Source organism: Urocampus carinirostris, chromosome 2 (assembly GCF_059441175.1).
Source record: "Urocampus carinirostris isolate Australia breed hairy pipefish chromosome 2, RoL_Ucar_1.0, whole genome shotgun sequence".
Taxonomy (NCBI): Eukaryota; Metazoa; Chordata; class Actinopteri; order Syngnathiformes; family Syngnathidae; genus Urocampus; species Urocampus carinirostris.
This window is the reverse complement of record NC_142350.1, coordinates 48,917,377-48,939,276: the sequence shown is the minus strand read 5'-3', so window position 1 is coordinate 48,939,276 and position 21,900 is coordinate 48,917,377. Positions and strand designations below refer to the sequence as shown.

Sequence of the window (21,900 nt, the reverse complement as noted above, 5' to 3'; positions counted from 1 at the left end):
ATATTCCTTACCCCTTCATCTTCCCTCTTAAATACACTAATGATATAACAACAATTCTAATGATATTAATAATAACAGTTATGATATAAGAATAGCAACAATAACACAAAGTTAACTAGACACACTATTCCCAATCTCCTGCACCACTCATACCTGATTTTCTTCATCCCTGTATTCCGCCAGTAATGTTTTTTGTATTTAAATTTGAACAAGTGAATAGTTGGACATTGTTTGATCTCATCTTGTAAATTGTTCCAAAGTTTGACTCCACATACAGACACACACATACTTTTCCTGGTGGTTCTCACCTTTTGAATTATGAATTTTCTACAGCCCCTTAAATTATAATTTCCCTCTTTCCGAATGAATAATTTATGGATGTTTTCTGGCACTATGTTTTTGTTGACCTTAAATAGCAATTGTGCAGTGAAAAATTTTACTAAATCATCCAATTTTAATAATTTGGACTGCAGGAATAAAATATTAGTATGATATCGATATCCTACCCTGTGTATGGTTCTAATTGCACGTTTTTAAAGGATAAAAAGGGGCTGGAGTCAACTTTAGTAATTATTGCCCCAGACTTCTGCACAATATGTTAAGTATAGAAGAATTAGAGAACAATATAAAAAATGCATTGCATTATAGTTTGAAATTAATTTGGCTTTTATGAATTATTGAAATGCTTTTAGATACTTTAGTTTGTATGTGTCTGATGTATGTTTTCCAGCTTAATTTATCGTCTATTATGACCCCTAAAAACTTAATTTCTGATACAGCGTCTATTGCAGCACCATCCATTTTTACTTCTAAATCTCGATTTGCCTTGCAATTACCAAAGAATATTACTTTGGTTTTATTTAAATTTAAAGATAATTTATTTATATCCATCCATACTTTTAGGTTAATTAATTCACGATTAATACAGGTTACCAATTCAGTATAGTTGTTGTTTGAAGAGAAAATGTTAGTGTGGTCTGCAAATATTACTATTTTCAATAGTTTTGAAACATTAAAAATATCGTTGACCTATAAATTAAATAACTTTGGACCCAGGATAGAACCCTGTGGTACTCCACAACAGATGTCCAAGTATTCAGATGACAACTCTCCCATTTTTATATTTTGCTTCATCCCCGTCAAATAACTTTTCACATTCTAACGCTAAACTTATTTTCAGGTCTTCTACTACTCGACCAGTATTTTTTCCACGGCCGGCGTGATTCAACCCATTTACGCCACAATCGGTGCCGGAGTGGTCAACACCGTTTTCACCGTCGTCTCTGTGAGTTTCGGAAAGCGCCGTCCCTTTCAGGCAAGTTTGACGGATTTATTTACGAATCTCTTTTGGTGTTTTTTAGCTCTTTCTGGTAGAGAAAGTCGGTCGAAGGACTTTACACCTGATTGGGCTTGGCGGGATGGCCATCTCGGCCCTGCTCATGACCATCTCCCTTTCTCTGGTGGTGAGTCAAATTCTGCTCTGGATATCTTCAACTTTTTCTAAGGCCGCAGTGTGTAATATAAAGCGACCCCTGGTGGTGTAATAATAGTTTATTGATTTAAAAAAGACTATTGATTTGAAATATAAGCATACACAAAGACATGTAAGTCTGAGTTCCTGTGATTTAAGCGTCGTTGACATTTTTCCAACAGTTTCCTTCTCTAGCCACTCATGTCGACTATTTGGCTGCAGCCTATGGCTTACCACTACCCTCTATTGTCACTGTAGTATCTCATCAACTAGAATTCTGTATTTGATTACACAATTTGACATGCCCTTTGAAATGTTTGGTAGCATCTTACAACGACTGAAGCCCAAATGACAGTTTTCTCCTATACCGACTGTGCTTTTAGCACGTATTTATCCCAGCTGAGCCTTAAATGTGATAGTCATCGAGTCCTGTGATTCAGACATTTCTCCACTGTTTCCTTCTCTAAACCTTCACATTAGCCTCTTCGCTGCCTGCTGTGGCTTGAAGCTAGCCGCTATTGTTATTGTTAGCTGCTCCGTGTGAATAAATCTAGCTTCGACCTTTGTCTTTTTCCCACAGTTTCCTTCTCTGGCCACTCATGATTCCACTTGGCAGCAGGTTATGGCTTGCTGATATTGTTATTGTTGCTGTTTCGTGTAAATAAAGCTTGCTTTGTCCATTAGTGTCACTCACCTTCCACAGACGGCCATTAAAGCGAATGTTGCTGAGTTACATGACTTAAGCATCTGGTGCTTGTTATCTACTGTATGATTATTTTCTCCCACTGTTTCCTTCTTTAGCCAATCCCACTAGACAGTTGGCTGCAGGTAATGGCTTGCCACTAGCCACTATTGTTGCAAATAAGGCCATATTTGTCTTTCAATTTTCAATATTTTTTTCCACTGTTTCCTCCTCTAGCTATACGTTAGCCACTTGGCGACAGGTCATGGTTCGCTACCATTCTTATTGTTAGCTGCTTCCTGTAATGAAAACTTGCTATGTCTTTCAGTGTCACCCTGCTTTCCGCAACTGACCCTGCAAGCAAATGTCGCTGAGTTATGTGATTCAGGCATCTGAAACTTGTCATTTATGACCTTTTTCCCACTGTTTCTTTCTCTAGCCACATACATCATTGAGTTCCATGACTCTGGTGTGATTTGCAATCTTTCACTAGCCCCTTTAGTAGTTAGTGAGTCACTCACACTAGCTCTAACCAACTCCAGCTAGTTGCTCTTTTCAGTCGCTTCGGGGTCTCTTTGTTGAGATTTACACCAGCTTTCTGGTCCTGTTACTTATTCAAAATTGAACATGAAAGCTGGCTTTCGAATTTTACCAAGTAGTTTCTTTTGAGCTCCATTAGTGTGTCTCTTTCGAATGTGCATGCTTCAGCTCCATTCTAAGCTACAACAACCTCTAGTGGTGGTATTACACCATCTCACTTTAACCTAGTCATGAGCAAAGTACGGCCAGTTACAGCCCTTGATCAAATTTTTACTGGCCCTGCTGCCGTTGTCATAAAATTAATAATATGTGGCCCGCGAATAATGTTGACCACAGTATAAAATACATTTGAGCGAAAAAAAACAAATAAATTACCATTTCACCAGTTGATGCCAGTAGCTCTTTGGCCACCTTGCCATTGGCACCCTGTGAAAATTTTAGCATACCGCAATTCCGACACGGCGACTGTAAAAAAAATAAATTAAAAATTCATTTCATTTCATTTAAAAAAAAAATGGAAGTTGACTGTGAGGGCCGCCGCCTTCAGGTCCAAGTGGAAATTGGAATATTTTTTCAGCGAAATCCGAAACATTTGTGTCTTGCCTCATTTGCCAATGGTAAAAATATGATATCAAGGGGCACTGCCAGACATAACATGCTGACTACAAAAAGCTAACTGGAAACAAACGCTGTGAAAAGGTGAAAAAAATAGAAGCCGTTTTAACGGCACAGCACCGCTTTTTCACAAGACTCAGCGAGTCAAACGAAAATGCTACAAAGGCGAGCTACGAGGTCGCAAAGCTGATCGCCAAGCACTGCGAATCTATCCAAGACTGTTTAAAGAATGCCAGGCTGAATTTCCAGCTCACCATATCTCAACTACTTTCTGAAAGGTTTGGACTCCCCTGCTTTAAAAAATGCCAAACAGAATTGGGAGAACCGGAATGGTGACAAAAGCAGTTAATTCTCTTGCTTATTTTAGCTTGAGACATATGATGAAAACCCTTTGAGATTTATTTATCTTGGTTTCGTTTATGTTAGATATTACCTCGGCTTTGAAAAGCTACTATTTTCTGCTTCTTTACCCCCCTCTTTGTATAATTCTTCACCGGAACAGAAATCAACGCCATCTGTGAGTTACATGGCCGTCGTAGCGGTGTTCGCCTTCGTAGCGAGTTTCGAGATGGGTCCCGGTCCAATCCCTTGGTTCATCGTAGCCGAGCTCTTCTCGCAAGGACCCCGACCCGCTGCCATGGCCGTCTCGGGTTTGTCCAACTGGACTGCAAACTTCCTGGTGGGCCTCGGTTTCCCCAAACTTGAGGTACGTCTTCACAGACAGTCGGGGGCCCGCCATGGCTTCCCCATTTATGGGATTTACTAAATAATAAGGCAGTACCAGTACAGTTATATTTCGTTTAGTCTGGGGAATGCATTCCAAAAGGAAATCGGTGAAGTAGAAACCTTTATTTCCATTATCGTTTTTTATTCAATGAAGCACTCTATTATGCACTAATATACAGACTCAAGCATCTTATTGACAAATAATGTACTCTATAAGTATTTTATTTGTTATTTTTCTAATAGCTACTGTGCTGTCAATTCAAATCATGTTTATTTGTGACGCCCTTAATTATAAAGAGTCTCGAAGGGCTGGACAGACCACAGATTATTGCAAACCACAGACTATTATGACACCATCCCCTGATCTAAACCTACATGGGGGCAAGGAAAAACTAAAAAATCTCAACATGAGGAAAATGAAGAAACTTTGAGAAGGGACCGTCAAAAAAACATAAGCGAGGAAACTGTTTATCCAATCAAAATACAGAACACAATGCACGATGCATTTCTGTAAAGTAGCGAAGGATTGTTGTATCCTGGAATTTAACAGATTATCCGTTTTTCACCATTATTTTGATTTTATTTTTTTGATAATTTTTTTATGATTAATATTTTTTATCAATCAATATATTTTGGAAGGAATCCTTTTGTCTATATTGACGCTCAGTAGCCTAGATGGTAGTGTGCCCGCTTTGAGACTGGGAGGTCGCTGGTTCGCGCCTCGACCGAGACGTACCTAATTGGTATAATGGCGGCGCCCTCTGGCTGCGGCTGCACCGACTCGCTACAACGGGTCAGGTGTATCGACATTTCGTTCTATGTACATTGTTACAAAGAATGACAATACAAAGGAAATTATTATTATTATTATTATTATTAACAAAACAAAAAATCAAATCTATTAAATCTTATAAGTTCGATATAAATTTAAAAAAAAAATCAGAATTAAGTGCAAGGCAACAGTTAAATAAAAAATAGGTGTTTAATCAATATATATATATATATATATATATATATTGCCCTTGCAGCCATCACGTTCAATCATAATACGCAACCATGGAGCTCTTACATCCATGAGTGTAATAAACCCAAACAAATAATTACACATTCCAAAACACACAATAATCATGACGAATAAAAGAAAAAATCCGTCGAAGCATCTGCATCGATGGATGTTGCTTGTTGCTACCTGTCTGTTTAGCCCCATAATTCCTGTTTACAAATACAGACTAGTCAAAAATGTTTTCTCCAGGCCGTAGAGCAACCTAACGTGTATTTCACATTCATCTTTTTCGGCCAATTACAGGCTTTGTTTTGCCCCGCTTTAGCCTATGCGAGCCTGTAAATGCTAAAAAGGACCCTCCTCCTTTACCTCCAAATAAGTTTAGCCAATAGTGGCCGATTCAAATGAGGATTGACACATTGTCTAGGAAATGAAACGCCGGTATATATTTCCCAGTATACACCACAAACTACTTCGCCCTATGAGGGAAAATTGAGTCGGCAGCTGCTTGCCTTAGTTGCGAGACCTTGCGACTCAATATTGATCCATATATAAGGCGCGCTGTATTATAAAGCGCATGGTCAGCTTTTAAAAAAAGTTAAGGCTTTTTGGTGCGCCTTTGTGGGATCTATGTCGATCTCATTTAGTGGGAGGGCTATTTTAAAGTTGGCTGATCACTGAAAAAATACACCAAGCATTTAGTCTTATTTTACAACTGCAGTTGGAGAGGGGGAGGGGCCAGAAGAGGAGAAAAACCTACGTCCATCTCCATGGCCGTGCTCCTTAACTCTGGGGGGCCCCACCTGCCCAAACTGCATTTATTTAGATAGACAGAGAAAGAAAAAAACGCCCCTTCGGGCGGTACCAATATTTACAGACACATGATACCATCTAGTTTAGAGATACACATTTTCTTGTGGAAGTTCACCTTACAGCCTTATACTCGTGAAAATATGGTACTAGAAAATAAATGTTATGTATAGTAAAACAAACGACTCAGTCTCACTATTGTGCCAATGTGTGACCCAATAGTCTTCGCTGGGTCAAACTGGAGAATATGTGCTAAAAATGCTTGATAGGAGTGCGCCAAGCAAGGGCATTCACAGCGACCTAGCGGATCAGCTCAAGTCTTCTGTCTATTATCTGAGAAGCCCAATCTAACACTCCATAAGAGTGGCCTTAGGAGTCATACTACTAAACTTAAGCTTTACCTTGCTGATGCCTAAAAGAGGGCGCCATCATAACCTGATCCGTGTTTCCCCTCCAGGAACTGTGCGGTCCTTACGTGTTCATCATCTTCATGGTGTTGCTCATCGGCTTTTTCATCTTTACTTTCCTTCGAGTGCCCGAGACCAAAGGTAGGACCTTCGACGACATCGCGCAAGGATTCGCCGCCAGCGCCGCCCAGACTCCCAGTTCGCCGGCCCCGGAAGCGGCGGCGGTAGTGGGGCTGCCCGGCGACAAAGAACCCCCGCCCATGTCCCCCTCGGAAAAAGTCCCCATGGTGGCCCTTCCTGCCGAGAATCCCTAAGTAGAAGTAAGATCGGGCCTAAAAGATCCAGCCCGACCTGACCAAGGCCCGCAGGTGTTAAAGCCCAACCGAGCCCGAACTCGATCAATTAACTTGATTTGCAGAACCGAAGCAATCCCCAAATTTCATATTTTATGACTGGTTAATGATTGGGCCATAAACCACAGCAGCAGGACCTCCTTGAGAATCTAGCGCAAGGGAGCAGGAGAGAGAGAGAGAGGCAGAGAGACAAATGTAAATAGGAACCAACTTGGAACGTAGTAATGTGGTGGACCTCAGGTGGAATCTAATAGTCTTGGAGCTGTATACATTCTGTAACCCATGTGAACAATTTCTAGTTACAAGGAGGACCCTCCTAAAAGGGGAGACAAAGCATCTATTGTATGGTTGTAGGCCTGACCTGGACCGAAATTCAGTTTGGACTTGGACTTGGGCTTGGTCTTAAGATCTTACCTCTGCCCCTAAGACAGGGGTTTCAAACTCAACTACCTGGGGGCTGCAGAAACTAGGGTCAGGGGGACCAAATCAGTGGGGCCAAATGTGATTTTCCACAAGAAAGGCCCTAATAAAAACCTTCCACTATTCCTAAATACAGTTTTTTAAAATTCCCAACACAAAACAAGACCCCAAAGTATTCAGATTCAGATTCAGATTCAGATCTACTTTATTGTCATTCTAGTACACGTGTATACAGAACGAAATGTCGATGCATCTGACCCCCACAGTTTCCTTGAATGTACAGATATAAATAATGTTGTATTGTATTTTGGCTACGTATAGTATTTTACCATAGTGCCGATAGTGCAAGAAGAGTAGCTAACCAGATGTGCAAAATGGGCAGTCAGGTTGAGAATATGTAAATAAAACAGTGATAAATGAATCAATAATCTGCTAGGCCTGCACTTAAACTTATGCTAGCTGCTATTGCTAGTCACAATAGAAGCGGCCTGCATAGATTCATAACAGTGTATAAGTTTTAGCAATGCTAATGCTAGCAGCAATAGCCACTAATGCTGCTATGTTGGTGATGCTAGCTGCTAATGCTATTCACAGCAGTTTTCAATTTCCCTCTTATTCCTTTTTCTGTATTTTTTTTGTCCTTTATTCATTTTTTCTTGTTTTGATTTTTCTTTTTGTTCCTTATCTCTTTCGCTTTTACCTTATTTCATTTTTATATATTTTTTACATTTTTGCTTTACTTCTCTTTTTATTTTAATTTTTTTTACCTTTTACTTTTGTTATTTTTTTTATAGATTTTCACCTTTTTTCTTTCATTTTCTATCTTTTTTCTATATGTTTTCTTTATTCTTTTTTTTTCTTCCTTTTTTCCTTTTTCCCTTTTCCCCTTGTTTGCTTTTTATTTTTCCTTTTCCTTCACTTATTCCAAAAAATACAAGAAAAGTGGTGCTTTTTGGTCACTGAGTTTCTGTAGTTTGTATTCTTACTTGTGATTTTTAGCACTGGTTTCCTGTTTCACAACAAAATACAGCTACAGTTAGCGGTGATATAATACATACGGCCCTCTTAATTTTCATATTAAGGCGGGGGGCCTTAAATGATCACCTTAGGGCTGCAATTGGCCCTTGGGGCCAAAGATGTCAAAGGTTAGTGTAATAACATGTGAGACTTTCAAACAAGTTATTTTTTTCCCTGGGTTAAAAACCCAAATAATTAAAAGAGGACCTTAAAGTCCGGAATCGGCATTTCTCGCATGGTTTCTCTTTTATAAGACGATCAACATGTGTGGAGTTTTAAGACCCCCAGCCATCCGGCATTGACGCCAGATTTCAGCTTTGGCATATTGAGGTCAAGCTGGAAAAAGCCAGGCTGACCCCAAAAAAAATCGTTGAGGGGGGTTCTTAACTACTTCCCCCACAAACCCGCCTTCCGTTACTCACAGAGGAATATCGCCAATGGACTTCAATGTGAAGGTCTTAAATCACTTAGTATTGTGTGGGTGTGTGTTTGTGTATAAAGTGTGTATGTTTTGGACTATGCTGCTAAAAATAGATTGTGTGAACATCGACTGCCGTTGAGAAACTTGATTGTATGACAATGATGTGGTGTTTTGGCTCTTCACTGACTTTTTATTAAACTTGTTATAGTTATTTTTTTCATTTTTTTCTCCCAAAATATATAAAAAAACACTGTATATTTGCTGTTCATTGGTGGTTTTGTTCTCATGCCATAGTGATAAAAGTTTGGGTCATTACTTACAAAATATGGTCATTTTGTTTTGAAAATCTCACAGGTTTTGGCCATTTTTGCAATTTATCCCCCCAAAACTCCCAAACTGGGCTATTTTTTCTAGCAACCTGCAGAAGTTGGGTCGTTTTTGACAAATGACCCCAAAAACTGTCATGCTGTCAAAAACAACTCCAACATCGTTGTTTTGTCTTAAAAATCCCAAATGTTTGGGTTGTTCTTACAAAATGATCCCCAAAAAACTCCCACACTGGGCTATTTCTTCTAGCAACCCACAAAAGTTGAATCATTTCTTACAATTCCCCCCAATCAGTGTCATGCTGTAAGAAACAACTCCAACACGGTGTCATTTTGTCTTAAAAATCTCAAAAGTTTGGGTAATTTTTACAAAATGATCCCCCAAAACTCCCAAACTGGGCTATTTCTTCTAGCAACCCACAAAAATTGGGTTGTTTCTTTCAAATTCCCCCAAACAGTGTCATGCTGTCAGAAACAACTCCAACACGGTGTCATTTTGTCTTGAAAATCCCAAATGTTTGGGTCATTTTAAAAAATGGTCCCCCAAAACTCCTAAACTGGAGTATTTTTTCTAGCAACCCACAAAAGTTGGGTCGTTTTTGACAAATTCCCCCCAAAAGTGTCATGCGGTCAAAAACCATTCCAACACTTTCATTTTGTCTTGAAAATCCCAAATATTTGGGATGTTCTTACAAAATGATCCCCAAAAAACTCCCAAACTGGGCTATTTCTTCTAGCAACCCACAAAAGTTGGGTTGTTTCTTACAAATTCCCCGGAACACCGTCATAATGTCAAAAACAACTCCAACACTGTCATTTTGTCTTGAAAAGCTCAAACGTTTGGGTCATTTCTGCAAAATGATCCCAACAATCTCCAAAACAGCATCATATTCTCCAGAAACCCTCAAACGTTTGGGTCATTTTTACAAAAATATCCCCCAAAACTCCCAAACTGGGCTTTTTTTTTTCTCGCAAACCACAAAAGTCGGGACGTTTCTTACAAATTCACCCAAAAAGTGTCATGCTGTCAAAAACAACTCCAACACTGTCATTTTGTCTTGAAAGTGGGGGGAAAAAAAAGACTCAAACTGTAAGTTTGTCTTGAAAATCTCAAAAACGTGGGTAATTTTTTCAAAATAATTCATGAAAATTGGGCCGTTGTCCCTAGAAACCCTCAAAGGTTTGCGTCGTTTCTAACAAACTCCCCCCAAATAGTGAACCCATTTGAACTAAAAAAAAAACAAAACTAATTTGTGCCATTTTCTCTTTAATAACTCAAACGTTTTGTTAGTTTCTTCCAAAACAACCAATTTGATCAAATCGATCCAAGTCATGGGTTAGTCCATTTTCTCAACCCATTTTGGGTTATTGTTTTCTTATAGATTTTTCTCAAATTTGTGTCCAGCATTTGCCACATGAACACACCAATGCACTGCTTTTTTAATTGGATATAATTATGCGACAAAAAAATTGGTTTGTTTCTTCCAAAACAAAACAAAAAAAATTATATTCAATCAATTCAAGTACTAATTCGGTCCGCTTTTCTCAATCCACTTTGATTTTTATATTGTATTTTTTACCCAAGAGTGAATTTTGGGATTATACTTTGCGAAAAATACCCTAAGACGGCCCCAAAGTTCTACCTTTTTTTTTTATTGGATATCATCATTCCGAGAATAAAGCATACCCACGAACGGTTTTAGTACCAAGCTACCGCTAGAGAACGCCAAAGCAGTGTTATATTTATTGGACAGGTCTTTGGTTCAAGGGCAAATGCTAAAAAAAAGGCTGTGTTGTATTTTTAAATACAAACATGCAAAAAAAAAAAAATTTTCCCGTGATGCAAATATGAAATTTTAAAATAATTTATGTAATTACTATGTAATTACTAGGCTACGAAATATGGTCAAGTCATCCACTAAAAACATCTCGACTGCACTTTTCTGATTATCATCAATCAATCGAGTGGACAGTTATCGATTTCCCAAGATGCAATCTTCTTACCCTTCACAGTCCTTCTAACAAACTTGAATGTTACATTCGCTTAGCGTTTCAGGCGTTTCAGTGTTACGTAATCAGGATACCGAGAAAAATGAAATGTACTATACAAATTCCATGACAGAAGAATAGACATGATCAAATTACATGTATATTTTGTAAAAATATGGATTATTTTGCAGGATCAACATTTAATTCAAAAGCATTTTATGTTGCACACTAACAGGGGTGTCATGTCCTGCACGGTTGTCATGGCGCCCAGCTGGCCCCGCCCCTTGACACCGGCTGAGACGCATTGGACTGATTGCTTTTGGAGTACTTAAACGCTGCTTTTGGGACTGCTCGTTGCCAGACCATTGCTTTACCTTGAGGAAAACCTGTTCATGCCCTGTGTGACCTGAGTAATGCCTAGTTTGTAATTTTGATTGCCTTTAAACCTGTTTTGGTTTTGGTCCGTTTGTGTGTTGGACAACTTTTATTTCCTAATTAAAGTGACAAATCGTCTACGCATATGAGTTCCGACTTCCTGCTTTCCGGCCCGTTTCCTGACAAGGGGTCAATATTGTGCGTTCGTTTTAACTTTTTAAAAAAAATATATTTTCCTCATTTGCTTTAGCTTTGTCATGCCCAGACGTGCTTCTCTCTGCAATCTCATTCATTACACACACAGACACATCTTCAAAACCCCCAAGCCCCCTCCCACAATCTCCACCTGCTGAGCTGCCCAAGGTGCCTGACTACAAAACATGACCAACAACATTGCAAAACTAACAGAAATGTGTCTTGTAATTAAAGGTTAAGTAATGAGACAACAAACAAGTATCGAAGCTGCCCTACTTACCAACAAAATGGGTTCCCTACGATCGTTCGTAAGTCTTATGTTGCTTCAGTTCTATATTTTGTATGTTTAAGGCTTGTATAAGTAACCTTTATTGTTTTGTACTAAAAGATAAACATTTCATAGAATAGTATCCTCTATAAAGATAAATTAAGTTGAGTTTAACTTATTTTTGGAAGACGAGCTTCAAGAGTTAGGCGACTTCCAACTCCATGGTAAAAAGTTGCTGAGAAAAGGCACTCCAACCATTTTCTCGACCGCATCAAGCTTTCTTATTCCACTTATGTTTCAAATGAAACAGCTTGCCTCTTGTTTACACTTTACACCAATCATATTGAATAGATACACGAGGTATTAAACAATAAAAATGTAAAAGTTCTTAGCACGCTGGAGATACAGTATAGAATGTTTACGCACGAACTAGGAAGTGGAAGAGAATTTCTTCTTCGAGGTGGATGCTGGTTGAGCTCTCACAGCGCCACACGCCGGTAGTGGCGGAAAGAAGCACTACAGTAATGTCCTCTACTCTGAAAAAGGTGCGCACAATACAAAATCTAACAAAAAGCATTGTCCATTTTTTTCAACATCCCGAAAAAAAAGTTCGTATCTACCGTTTTTCGTAAGTCGAATCATCATAAGTAGGGGAGCGTCTGTATGAACAAATAAAATGAAATGAAATTCAATGCCTGGGAGCGTGTGCCCTCTTCCACTGCATCCTTCCAAGTATCCATTTATTCACTTCATGCACTCATTCACATATACATAATTCAGTCATAGATTAATTGTGTCTATCATAATTTCCATAACAGAGGTACCTTTACCTACGAATGTTTCTACATACAAAAAGTCCAGGTTACGAAGTACCTGAATGGGAAAATATCATCTCTGGTTACAAAGGCATTTCAGGATACAAAGTCAAAAATACAGGACAGCACACACTGTTGTTAGCCGCTCCCAGAGTTTCCTGAACTTAAACAAACTGGTGCTTAAAATCTACCTGGCAACCCTTTGCGCGTGCGTTATTTCAGCATGCTCTTTGTGTCACCGTCACAGTTCAGAGCTGACGAGGGGGAGGGGTTCCGTCGGGATGGCGGGGAGGAGGTTGCAGCCATTATGATGACATTTCAGCTGATTGTCAAAAGCTGACAAAAGCACACATCATTGGATCAGTTTTTCAAGAAACGCCAAGCAAAAAGTTAACTGAATATGATTTTTTCTACATTATGTGCCTCATTTCGTGTTTATTGTGCGGTAATCTAGTTTTAACATCTATTTGTGATTTTTATGATTTATTGAAATAATATCATACTATACTTTTGCGGTGCTTGGAACGGATTAACGCATTTGCATTCAAAATGTGTCTCTACTTTCGAAGTTCTCAGGTTAAGAAGCTACTCCCAGGACAAATTGAATTAGAAAGTATAGAGGTACCACTGTAGTGACACCAGAGAGACAAGACACCTTAGGGTGTGTTGGAAATTTGGAAAGTGAACACTTTTCGTGTTTAAAAAAATTTGGGTTTTTGTTGTGCTCTTAATGTGAACTATCCATCCATCCATTATCTGCACCGCTTATCCTCAGTAGGGTCGCGGGGGTGCCGGAGCCCATCCCAGCTATCTTCGGGCAGTGGGCAGGGGACACAGAGACAGACAACTCACTCGTTCATTCACACCTAGGGACAATTTGTACAGGCCAATTAACCTTACATGCATGTTTTTTGAATGTGGGAGGAAACCGGAGTGGCCGGAGGAAACCCACCCAAGCACGGGGGGAGCATGCAAACTCCACACAGGTAGGTTCGATCTCATGACCTCAGAAATTTGCCGCACATGTGCTAACCAATGCGCCGCCGTACTGCCTGGCCCATTATATATGTGTATAATTTATATGTATTCTTTGCACTAATACACATTTCATTTAGGGATAGCATGCACCTGTCGTCTTGGGTGCGATCCATAGACAATGCCATACAAACCAATGCCAGCTGCCATTCATCACAAGAAGAACTGCAATGGCAAAGTGAAGCCACCAGAGAAACGTGTCGGTGTCATTTATAAGCAGACTTGTTGTGAAACGTGGTAGCAATATTAAGCATTTAAAAACCACTAAGCCCAAAATTCAAGCACTTTTCAGGCTGGTAGTGGGATTTTATCCCATGACCTCAGAACTGTGCGTCGAATGTGCTAACCACTCAGCCACCATGCCACTCTAATGTGAATTAAACAAAGTATATCTTATCTTTATGTGAACGAGAAAGTTTGCTTTTTTTCTCAATACACTATACTATGTAGTTAAAATGTGAGCACTTTTGTTAGACTACAAGCGAATACCTGATCTTTTTCAAGGATACTTTCTGTCACGAGGTGGAAGGGGTGACCGGACCAGAACGGAGGCAGGAGGCAGGAAGGGAGAACTCAATTGCGTACGATCAAAGCTTTTATTTACCAAAATAAAAGTTGTCCAAAAAACTCCGGGACAAAACAGAACAAAAACATTCTTACACTAAGAATGGTCAGGTACAGGTTTCCTCCGACTTAAACTAAACAGGACAAGGCATAACAGAACAGAAAAGGTATAATGAGCCAACACCCGCAATACCCACCACCCAACCTTAAATAGCAGCCACGCAATTAGCTGATCTGCTTCAGCTGGTGACCAGGGGGCGGGGCAGACCGGTCGCCACGGCGACCATGACACTTTCTTGATTTATCTTAAACATTTTTTTTTACTAGTATATTATATTATTATATTATTATATTTGTCTATATTAACTTTGCTTGGTCTTTCCTTTAGCCTATTTAGATAGATAGATAGATAGATAGATAGATAGATAGATAGATAGATAGATAGATAGATAGATAGATAGATAGATAGATAGATAGATAGATAGATAGATAGATAGATAGATAGATAGATAGATAGATAGATAGATAGATAGATAGATACTTTATTCATCCCCGAAGGGAAATTCACATTTCCAGCAGCATCCCTGAGCTGAGAACAATACAATAATAAAGCAAAAAGAATACAATATACAAATACCCAGTGTGACGTGCAAATGCCCACTGTAGCGTGTTATATAGAATAACTAATAGTGCTACACAGAATACATATTGCAATAAGATTCGGTAATATGCAATGTAGGTGGTGTGGTTTACTGTGGGCTTTTACTCTGCCGGGTAGAGTTAAAGAGCCTCATGGCATGAGGAAGAAAAGATCTCTTCAGTCTGTCCGTAGTACAAGACAGTGACAGCAGTCTGTCGCTGAAACTGCTCTTCTGTCTGGAGATAATGCTGTGTAGTGGATGCAATGGATTGGCCATGATTGACCGCAGCTATTTGGTATTGGAGTAATCCAAAAGTAGTCCTAGGTATTTCTGTCCTATTACCTTAATATTGTATTATTACATGTTTCACCAGATAATGAGTAACTGTATCAGATTACATTTTTGAATTAATCCTCTCAACTCTGGTTTCAATGTTATCCCGAGCCACCTAAAATAGCGAGAAGCATGTTTGTTTAGTGTGCCGATTAATTACTCAACGGCTACTATTGTGTTTAACTACGCCAACAGGTGTTTTGTTCACGTGCCCGTTCATATGTATATTTTGCTGCGTGTTTGCTTTTTTATGGGTGGGACATAAGTGGTGAAAAGATGTTATGTTGTTGAAGAAAAATGGAAATAGAATTATAAAATAAATCGTCTTTCTTAAATGTGTATTGGAAGTGAGGGTTACAGTAGTACATGCCATTCTTTGCAGAGGATAAAGAATACATATCCGGTGCGCGACAGTTTTTGTTAAAAGATCCTTGGCGTTGTTTGCAAAGTCTGGTTTGGAAATCCAGAATGAACAATTATTTGTTTTAGGAGTAGTTTGAAAGTAAACTTAGCAGGGGAGTGGTACCGAGCGTTCTACGGTTTTTTGTTTTGTTTGTTTTTTTGTGGGGAGGAATTGTTCTCGGTGAAAAGTGTATTGTTATGAATAATCTGAATAAATTGGAATTTTCATAAGCTGAATTCACAATAATCTTTGTGTTAATGTGCGTTAATGTGAGTTTTTAAAGTTTTTGTATTTCACTACTTATTTTCAGGAGCATTGGTTATTTTAGCGCCTCAAGATTGGGATGTTTTCTGTGAAGTGAAGCATTGTGGGAATTTCACATTTGCAGAGCAGTCCAGGCTGGAACTTGTGAATTATCGCACAAAAAAATGTTGTTTTGAGATTCTGGCATTATTTATTTTTTGTTTAATTATTTATGCACTTTTTTATGATTATTTAGTTTTTTTAGACACTATCTATTAATAATATTGCAATTCATTTATTTTTATTTACTTCTTTGATTTTGAAAGTGTTTGATATCCCCCCAAAAATCCGACTTTTTTTGCACAAAATTTGAGAGAGAGAATATCTTTTGATTAGGATTTTTAATTAAGTTCATTCGTTTTGCATTCAATATACAATACAAATTTTTAATTATTAATTTGAACATGATTTTAAAATGTTGTTTTTTTAATTGACGTTTTTGTTCGAGACAAGTTTTTTTTATTATTCTTTACTACATAAAAAACTTTTTTATTCTTAATATTTTATGATTTAATTTACTCTTAATACCTAACTTATATTTTTACCTATTTTAATCGTTTTATTCGTTTGTTATTTTGGGGGGGTTAATATCGCTAAAATAAATGTAAAAATTAAGACAAAATTTGGAAAATGATTATTATAAAATAAAAATAAAAATTAATTGACTAAATGCAAACGTTATTGAACAAATATATTAAAAAGGGAAATTTTAAAATATTTTTTAAAATATCCTCACATAAGATCTATACAGATTTGAATTCCCTAAACAACGATTAACGACTAACACAAAACAACAAATTTACTCCCTAAAAAAAAAATCGTGCAATGGATTCCCTAACGATCCCTTTTCTACCTAAATCTCCCCATTTAGGGTCCCAAACGCCCCCCTGGCTTCAGTGAGAATGAGGCCGTGTCAAAAGTGTGTCGGGCCGGCAGGCAAACATGTCCCTTGCAAGAGTCCTCTCAAGTCTTTTTCATTCAGTGAACTGGGGCGTGAAACGGGCCCTCACAACAAGCTGCAATGACGTCTGGTCACCATCGTGGGGCGCTCAAGAGCCTGAGGCAACACCACATCACCTGAACATACATGAAGAATAAACATGATAACCATGTGAGTGCATACCTGTTGCTATACAAGTGTTACCCGTATGTTATACTTTATCTTTTAAATTGTGTATGTCGTCTAGTTATTTTTCTACAGGGAATTAAAAAAATATATATATATTTAGTTTGTATGTTCTCCCCGTGCTTGCGTGGGCTTCCTCCGGGCACTCCGGTTTCCTCCCACATTCCAAAGACATGCATTTCAGGTGAATTGGCCGGTCCAAATTGTCTCTAGGTGTGAATGAGCGAGTGAGTTGTCTGTCCCCGTGTGCCCTGCGATTGGCTGGCAACCAGTTCAGGGTGTCCCCTGCCCACTGCCCGATGATTGCTGGGATGGGCTCCAGCACCCCGCGACCCTACTGAGGATAAGCGCTGCAGCTAATGAGATGAGATGAGATATATACACACTGTGACGTATAATAAGCAACACTAGGTTTAGTGCAGATGGGGAAAATATTAAAAGAGATGCTGAAGGGATCGTTTTTATTGTGTATTTGGTAAAAATATAAACTTGTTTAATCTAAATAGTTGGTCTTGCTTTGAGTAAATAGGTAGAATAGAATAGAATAGAATAGAATATACCTTTATTGTCATTGTTACAAAATGGACTAACATATTGTGACAACGAAATTGGGCATGACACTCCAGTTTCACACATTAACAGTGAGGTAAAAAAGCCAAGAAGATAAGGAACAGAGAAGATAAGGTTATAAAACAACTTGTGTAAGGGTTATTATCGCTTAATTGGATTGCAATCATCAATAATATAAATGTTTTTGAAGTATTTCTGGTGTAGTATTTTGGTTTTATTCTCTGTATTATTTGTGTCGTCTTCTTATAGTATATCTGCAGTAGGATTATTTAGTAGTTATGTAGTATTACTGTAATTGGATATTTGTAGTTTTTTTTTGTATTATTTCTGTCATAGAGTTGGCTACTAGTATTTCTCGAGCAGTATTTCTGTATTTCCATCATAGTATTTTTGTTGTATTTTTGAGTAGTGTTTCTGCAGTAATATTTTGTAGGATTATTATAGTATTTCTGAAATATTTTTGGAGTATCACTGTAGTTGTATTTTTGGAGGAGGATTTATGTCGTACTATTGTGGTCTTTCTACAGTAGTATTTTTTTTGTAGAATTCTAGTAATTAGTAGAATTTTTTGTAGTATTTATTCAGCAATTTTACTGTAGTGGTATTTTTTGAGAATTTCTCTAATAAGATTTTTGTAGTATTTTTGGTACCATTTTTTGCAGGATTTTGGGAGTATTCTTTTAGTATTTCTGCAGTACTAGTTTTGTACTATTTGTAGCATTCTTGTAGTATTTCAGCAGTAGGACTTTTGTTTTAGGATTTTTGTAGTATTGTATTTCTTTAGCATTTTTGTAGTTTGAGTATCTGTTGTAGTATATCTGTAGTAATCTTGTATTATGTCTGCAGTAGTATATCTGCAGTATTCTTGTAGTATTTTTGCAGTAGTATTTTGCAGTATTTCTGTAGTAGAGTTTTCGTAGTATTTCTCCAGTAGTATTTTTTTTGTAGTATTTTTGTAGTAAAGAAATAAGAAAGATGCTGAAAGAATTATTTATGTTTTACACCTGAACCAACTCTCCGCGCTTTACAAACTCAACTGTGCCCTCATGCGAACAGAGAGAGCATTTGGTTTGCATTTATTTAAAATAATCATAACTTTTGATAGAAATGACCTAGAGACTCACTTCTTTTTTGGACATACTCATTTATGGGACGCTGGCTTAAATCATCCAAAAGGGCCGAATCTGGCCCGCAGGCTGTATGATTGACACCTCTGCCTAAACCACTCTATTTCTTCTTCTTGACACCCTGGTTCCCATGGCAACGCCAATCTGTTGACACAGCTCCTTTTTTTGCTCAGTAAATATCACGTCCTCCCTAGTCCTCATCCATTCATCCTCCTCCAAGATAGTGGGAACAAATAAACTCCTCCCACTCTCACGCACAAGCGCCCACTCTCACGCACGCGCACTCTCTCACTCTTTCACGCACTCTCCTGTCAGTGTCACTCTGAGGTGGAGATGTGGAACGTCTTTCTCTCCTTCTGTCTTCTTTTTCGGCGGAATTCTGCTGAAGAAGGTGAGAAAACAATGAGTATATTATCGTTATTATCATCATGAGATTCAATGGCTTTATTTATTTTTATGGTGCGAGCGTGTTTTGGTTTTGTTTTGTTTTGTTTTGCGAGCGTCAAATATGGATATGAAATTAAAACAAACATCTTCAACTTCTTGAATGTTTGTTTTGTGTCATTGAAGCTGATCTGGTGGGATGAAACCACCTGTTCAAATATTAATAATGAAAGTGACAGGAATTTTTTTTTTTATTTATGCAGGGTTTGTACGGGTGCTTGAAATCCTTGAACATGCTTGAGTTCTATGGTTGTGTTTTCGACGGTTGAAAAGTGTTCCAATTGTGAGTGAGGTGCTTGTATATGCTTGAAATGATTGCTATGTTGCAAGGCAAGTCTGTTTGAAAATGAAGCAGACATTGCCCTCTGGTGGCTTTATTTTGTCATTGAATTTCTTCCTTCCTTGTGATAAACGGCAGCTGGCATTAGTTTGTATGGCATTGTCCTATGTATCGCCACCTCGGGGACAGGTGCATGCTACGGCTAAACGGGGCACTATGAAATGTGTATTAGTGCAAAGATTACGTATCAATTATGGGCCATACAACAAAAAGAAGGTAGGGTTTCCCAGTGATAAATTGCAATGGGAAGAACTTCCTGCAACTGGAAATGTAAGCGAAATATCATTGTCATTTTGCCCAACTACTGGGGAAAGAATTCTCAAAAACAAATATATATGTGATTTACTCGAAATCTAAACGTCTTGATAAATGCAAGTTAAAAAAATCACATATATAAATTGCAGAAGTATTCATGTATAAAACATGCTGTACCTTTAAATCCTCACTTTTTTTGATCACTTTGAGACTCCTTAGTTTGTATACTTCCTTGTTCATTATTGGCGCTTGTCTTTGGTGTTTTGACATAATACAACGACATCTTGTGGTTAAATAATACCCAGTGTCCCTTTAATTTGGCCTTGCTCTGATTTTTTTTCAAGTCTTTTTAATAGACAAAATACGTATTATATCTATTTTTGTGGTAAATTGTTGGGTTTTGTTTCCTGGGCAGTGAGGTCATTTTCTTATGTTTTGTTTTAATTTGATTTTTGTTAAGTATTGGACTTTACATTTTAAAAAAATAACAATAATTAAAGCTCGTAACAATGAGCTTTTTGGATTTATTTATTGTAGAACCAGTTTAACAAAAATATTTCTACTTTCTTAGAGAGGTTTTTCAATTGTTGTTTCTTGAAACTCAAAATTTATAGTAAAAAGAAATGAAGTGTGGTTTATTAAAATGCGAAAACAAGTAAAAGTATTTTTCTTTCTTATCATTTGCTAAAAGGAAAGTAATACCTCTCTGGGCGGGTAAGCATTTCGTTTTTGCTTTTCCATTGTGATTTAAGGATCTTCTATTTTTTCCCCCAGTTTTCTTCTCTAGTCATTTTTTTTTTGCAGGTTATGTCTCACTGTTACCCACTATTGTTACTATACTAATTCTTGAACGAGACTTTTTTTTTTTAAATCGTAGGTCCTCGTTGTTCAAGAATCTTGTGCTTTTTCCGCAGTTTCCTTCTCTAGCCACTCTCATTAGCCACTTTTCTATAGGCTATGACTCACCGCTACCTGCTATTGTCGCTATTTTAGCTTTTATATATTACTTTTTTAAAGACTCGTAGGTTCGGATCCACATGATTCAAGCATCTTTTGCTTTTTCTTCCAAATTTTCCTTTTCTAGCCACACATATGGCAATCTTAAAAGCTTGATTTGCACATCCCTTTTGCTCAAAAAGAGGTATACTGGAGCAGCAATAATCACAGTTTCCTTCTCAAGCCACTCATGTGGCAATTTCAACGACTGAGTAAATTACTGTGCACATCCTCATCAATGCAAAAGAGATAAACTGGCACAGCCTAGACCTAGATTCGAGTATCTTCTATTTCTTTCCAGTTTCCTTTTCCAGTTTTCCTTCTCTAGCCATTCATGTGGCAATCTCGATGACTGAGTGCATTACTCTGAACATCCTCATTGGCACAAAAAAGGTGAACTGGCACAGCCCAGACTCGTAGGTTTGAGTTTCCGTGATTTAGGTATCTTCCACTTTTTTCCAGTTTCCTTTTCTAGCCACTTGTGTGGCAATCTCGACAACTGAGTACATTACTGTGCAAATCCTAATTGGTATAAAAGAGGTTAACTGGCACAGCTTAGACTTGTAGGTTTGAGTCCCCTAAATTCAAGTATCCTCTACTTTGATCCAGTTTCTTTCTCTGGCATCTATGTGGCAATCTCGATGACTGAGTGCATTACTGTGCACATCGTTATCAGTACAAAAAAGGTAAACTGGCACAGCCCAGACCCGTAGGTTTGAGTCCCCGTGATTTAGGTATTTTCCACTTTTTTCCAGTTTCCTTTTCTAGCCACTCACGTGGCAAACTCGATGCCTGAGTGCATTTCTGTGCACATCTTCATCGGTACAAAAGAAGTGAACTGGCACAGTCCAAATTTGTAGATTTTAATTCCCATGATTCAAGGACCTTCCACCTTTTTTCCAGTTTCCTTTTCTAGCCACTCATGTGGCAATCTCGACAACTGAGTGCATCACTGTGCACACCCTGTGCAAAAAAAGTAAAGTGGCAAAGCTGGCAGCAGATGGCATGACTGCAGCCCACCGAGCGGGACCGATGCCCCCATGCCGTCGCCTTTGGCCCGCCTTTGGTTTCAAGCTAATACGCCATTGACCTAGCGTAGCGGGGGCGTCCCCTTCAAATGCGTCTGGTCTTGGCAGGCCGGAGTCCTTCTGGGCCGGTTCCGATCCGAAAATTCTTTTGTGGGCCAAGCGCACGCAAACCATACGACAGTTGGCTGCACAAAAGCATCCGTGCGATTTCTTTCTGGCTCGCCCTCATTAAAAGGTCACGGGGGAGCGGCGTGGGAGGCGCTCGCTTTCATCACCACGGGCTGTTTAGCGCCTCAAGATTG

At 38.4% G+C, this 21,900-nt stretch overlaps 2 protein-coding genes across 2 annotated transcripts in view; both read left to right on the top strand.

The window, feature by feature from the left end:
- Window positions 1-11,295, top strand: part of slc2a3b (solute carrier family 2 member 3b) — a 30,117-nt gene extending 18,822 nt beyond the window's left edge. Inside the window, exons 7-10 of the mRNA XM_088326899.1 lie at window positions 1,181-1,285; window positions 1,362-1,463; window positions 3,811-4,014; window positions 6,305-11,295. Of these exons, the coding sequence (XP_088183025.1) occupies window positions 1,181-1,285; window positions 1,362-1,463; window positions 3,811-4,014; window positions 6,305-6,568 (675 nt within the window). The 3' untranslated portion in view covers window positions 6,569-11,295. The remainder of the gene's footprint in view (window positions 1-1,180; window positions 1,286-1,361; window positions 1,464-3,810; window positions 4,015-6,304) is intronic.
- A 7,500-nt stretch (window positions 11,296-18,795) lies between these two features.
- Window positions 18,796-21,900, top strand: part of ephb6 (eph receptor B6) — a 59,890-nt gene continuing 56,785 nt past the window's right edge. The window contains exon 1 of the mRNA XM_088326898.1: window positions 18,796-18,926. Within this exon, the coding sequence (XP_088183024.1) occupies window positions 18,869-18,926 (58 nt within the window). The 5' untranslated portion in view covers window positions 18,796-18,868. The remainder of the gene's footprint in view (window positions 18,927-21,900) is intronic.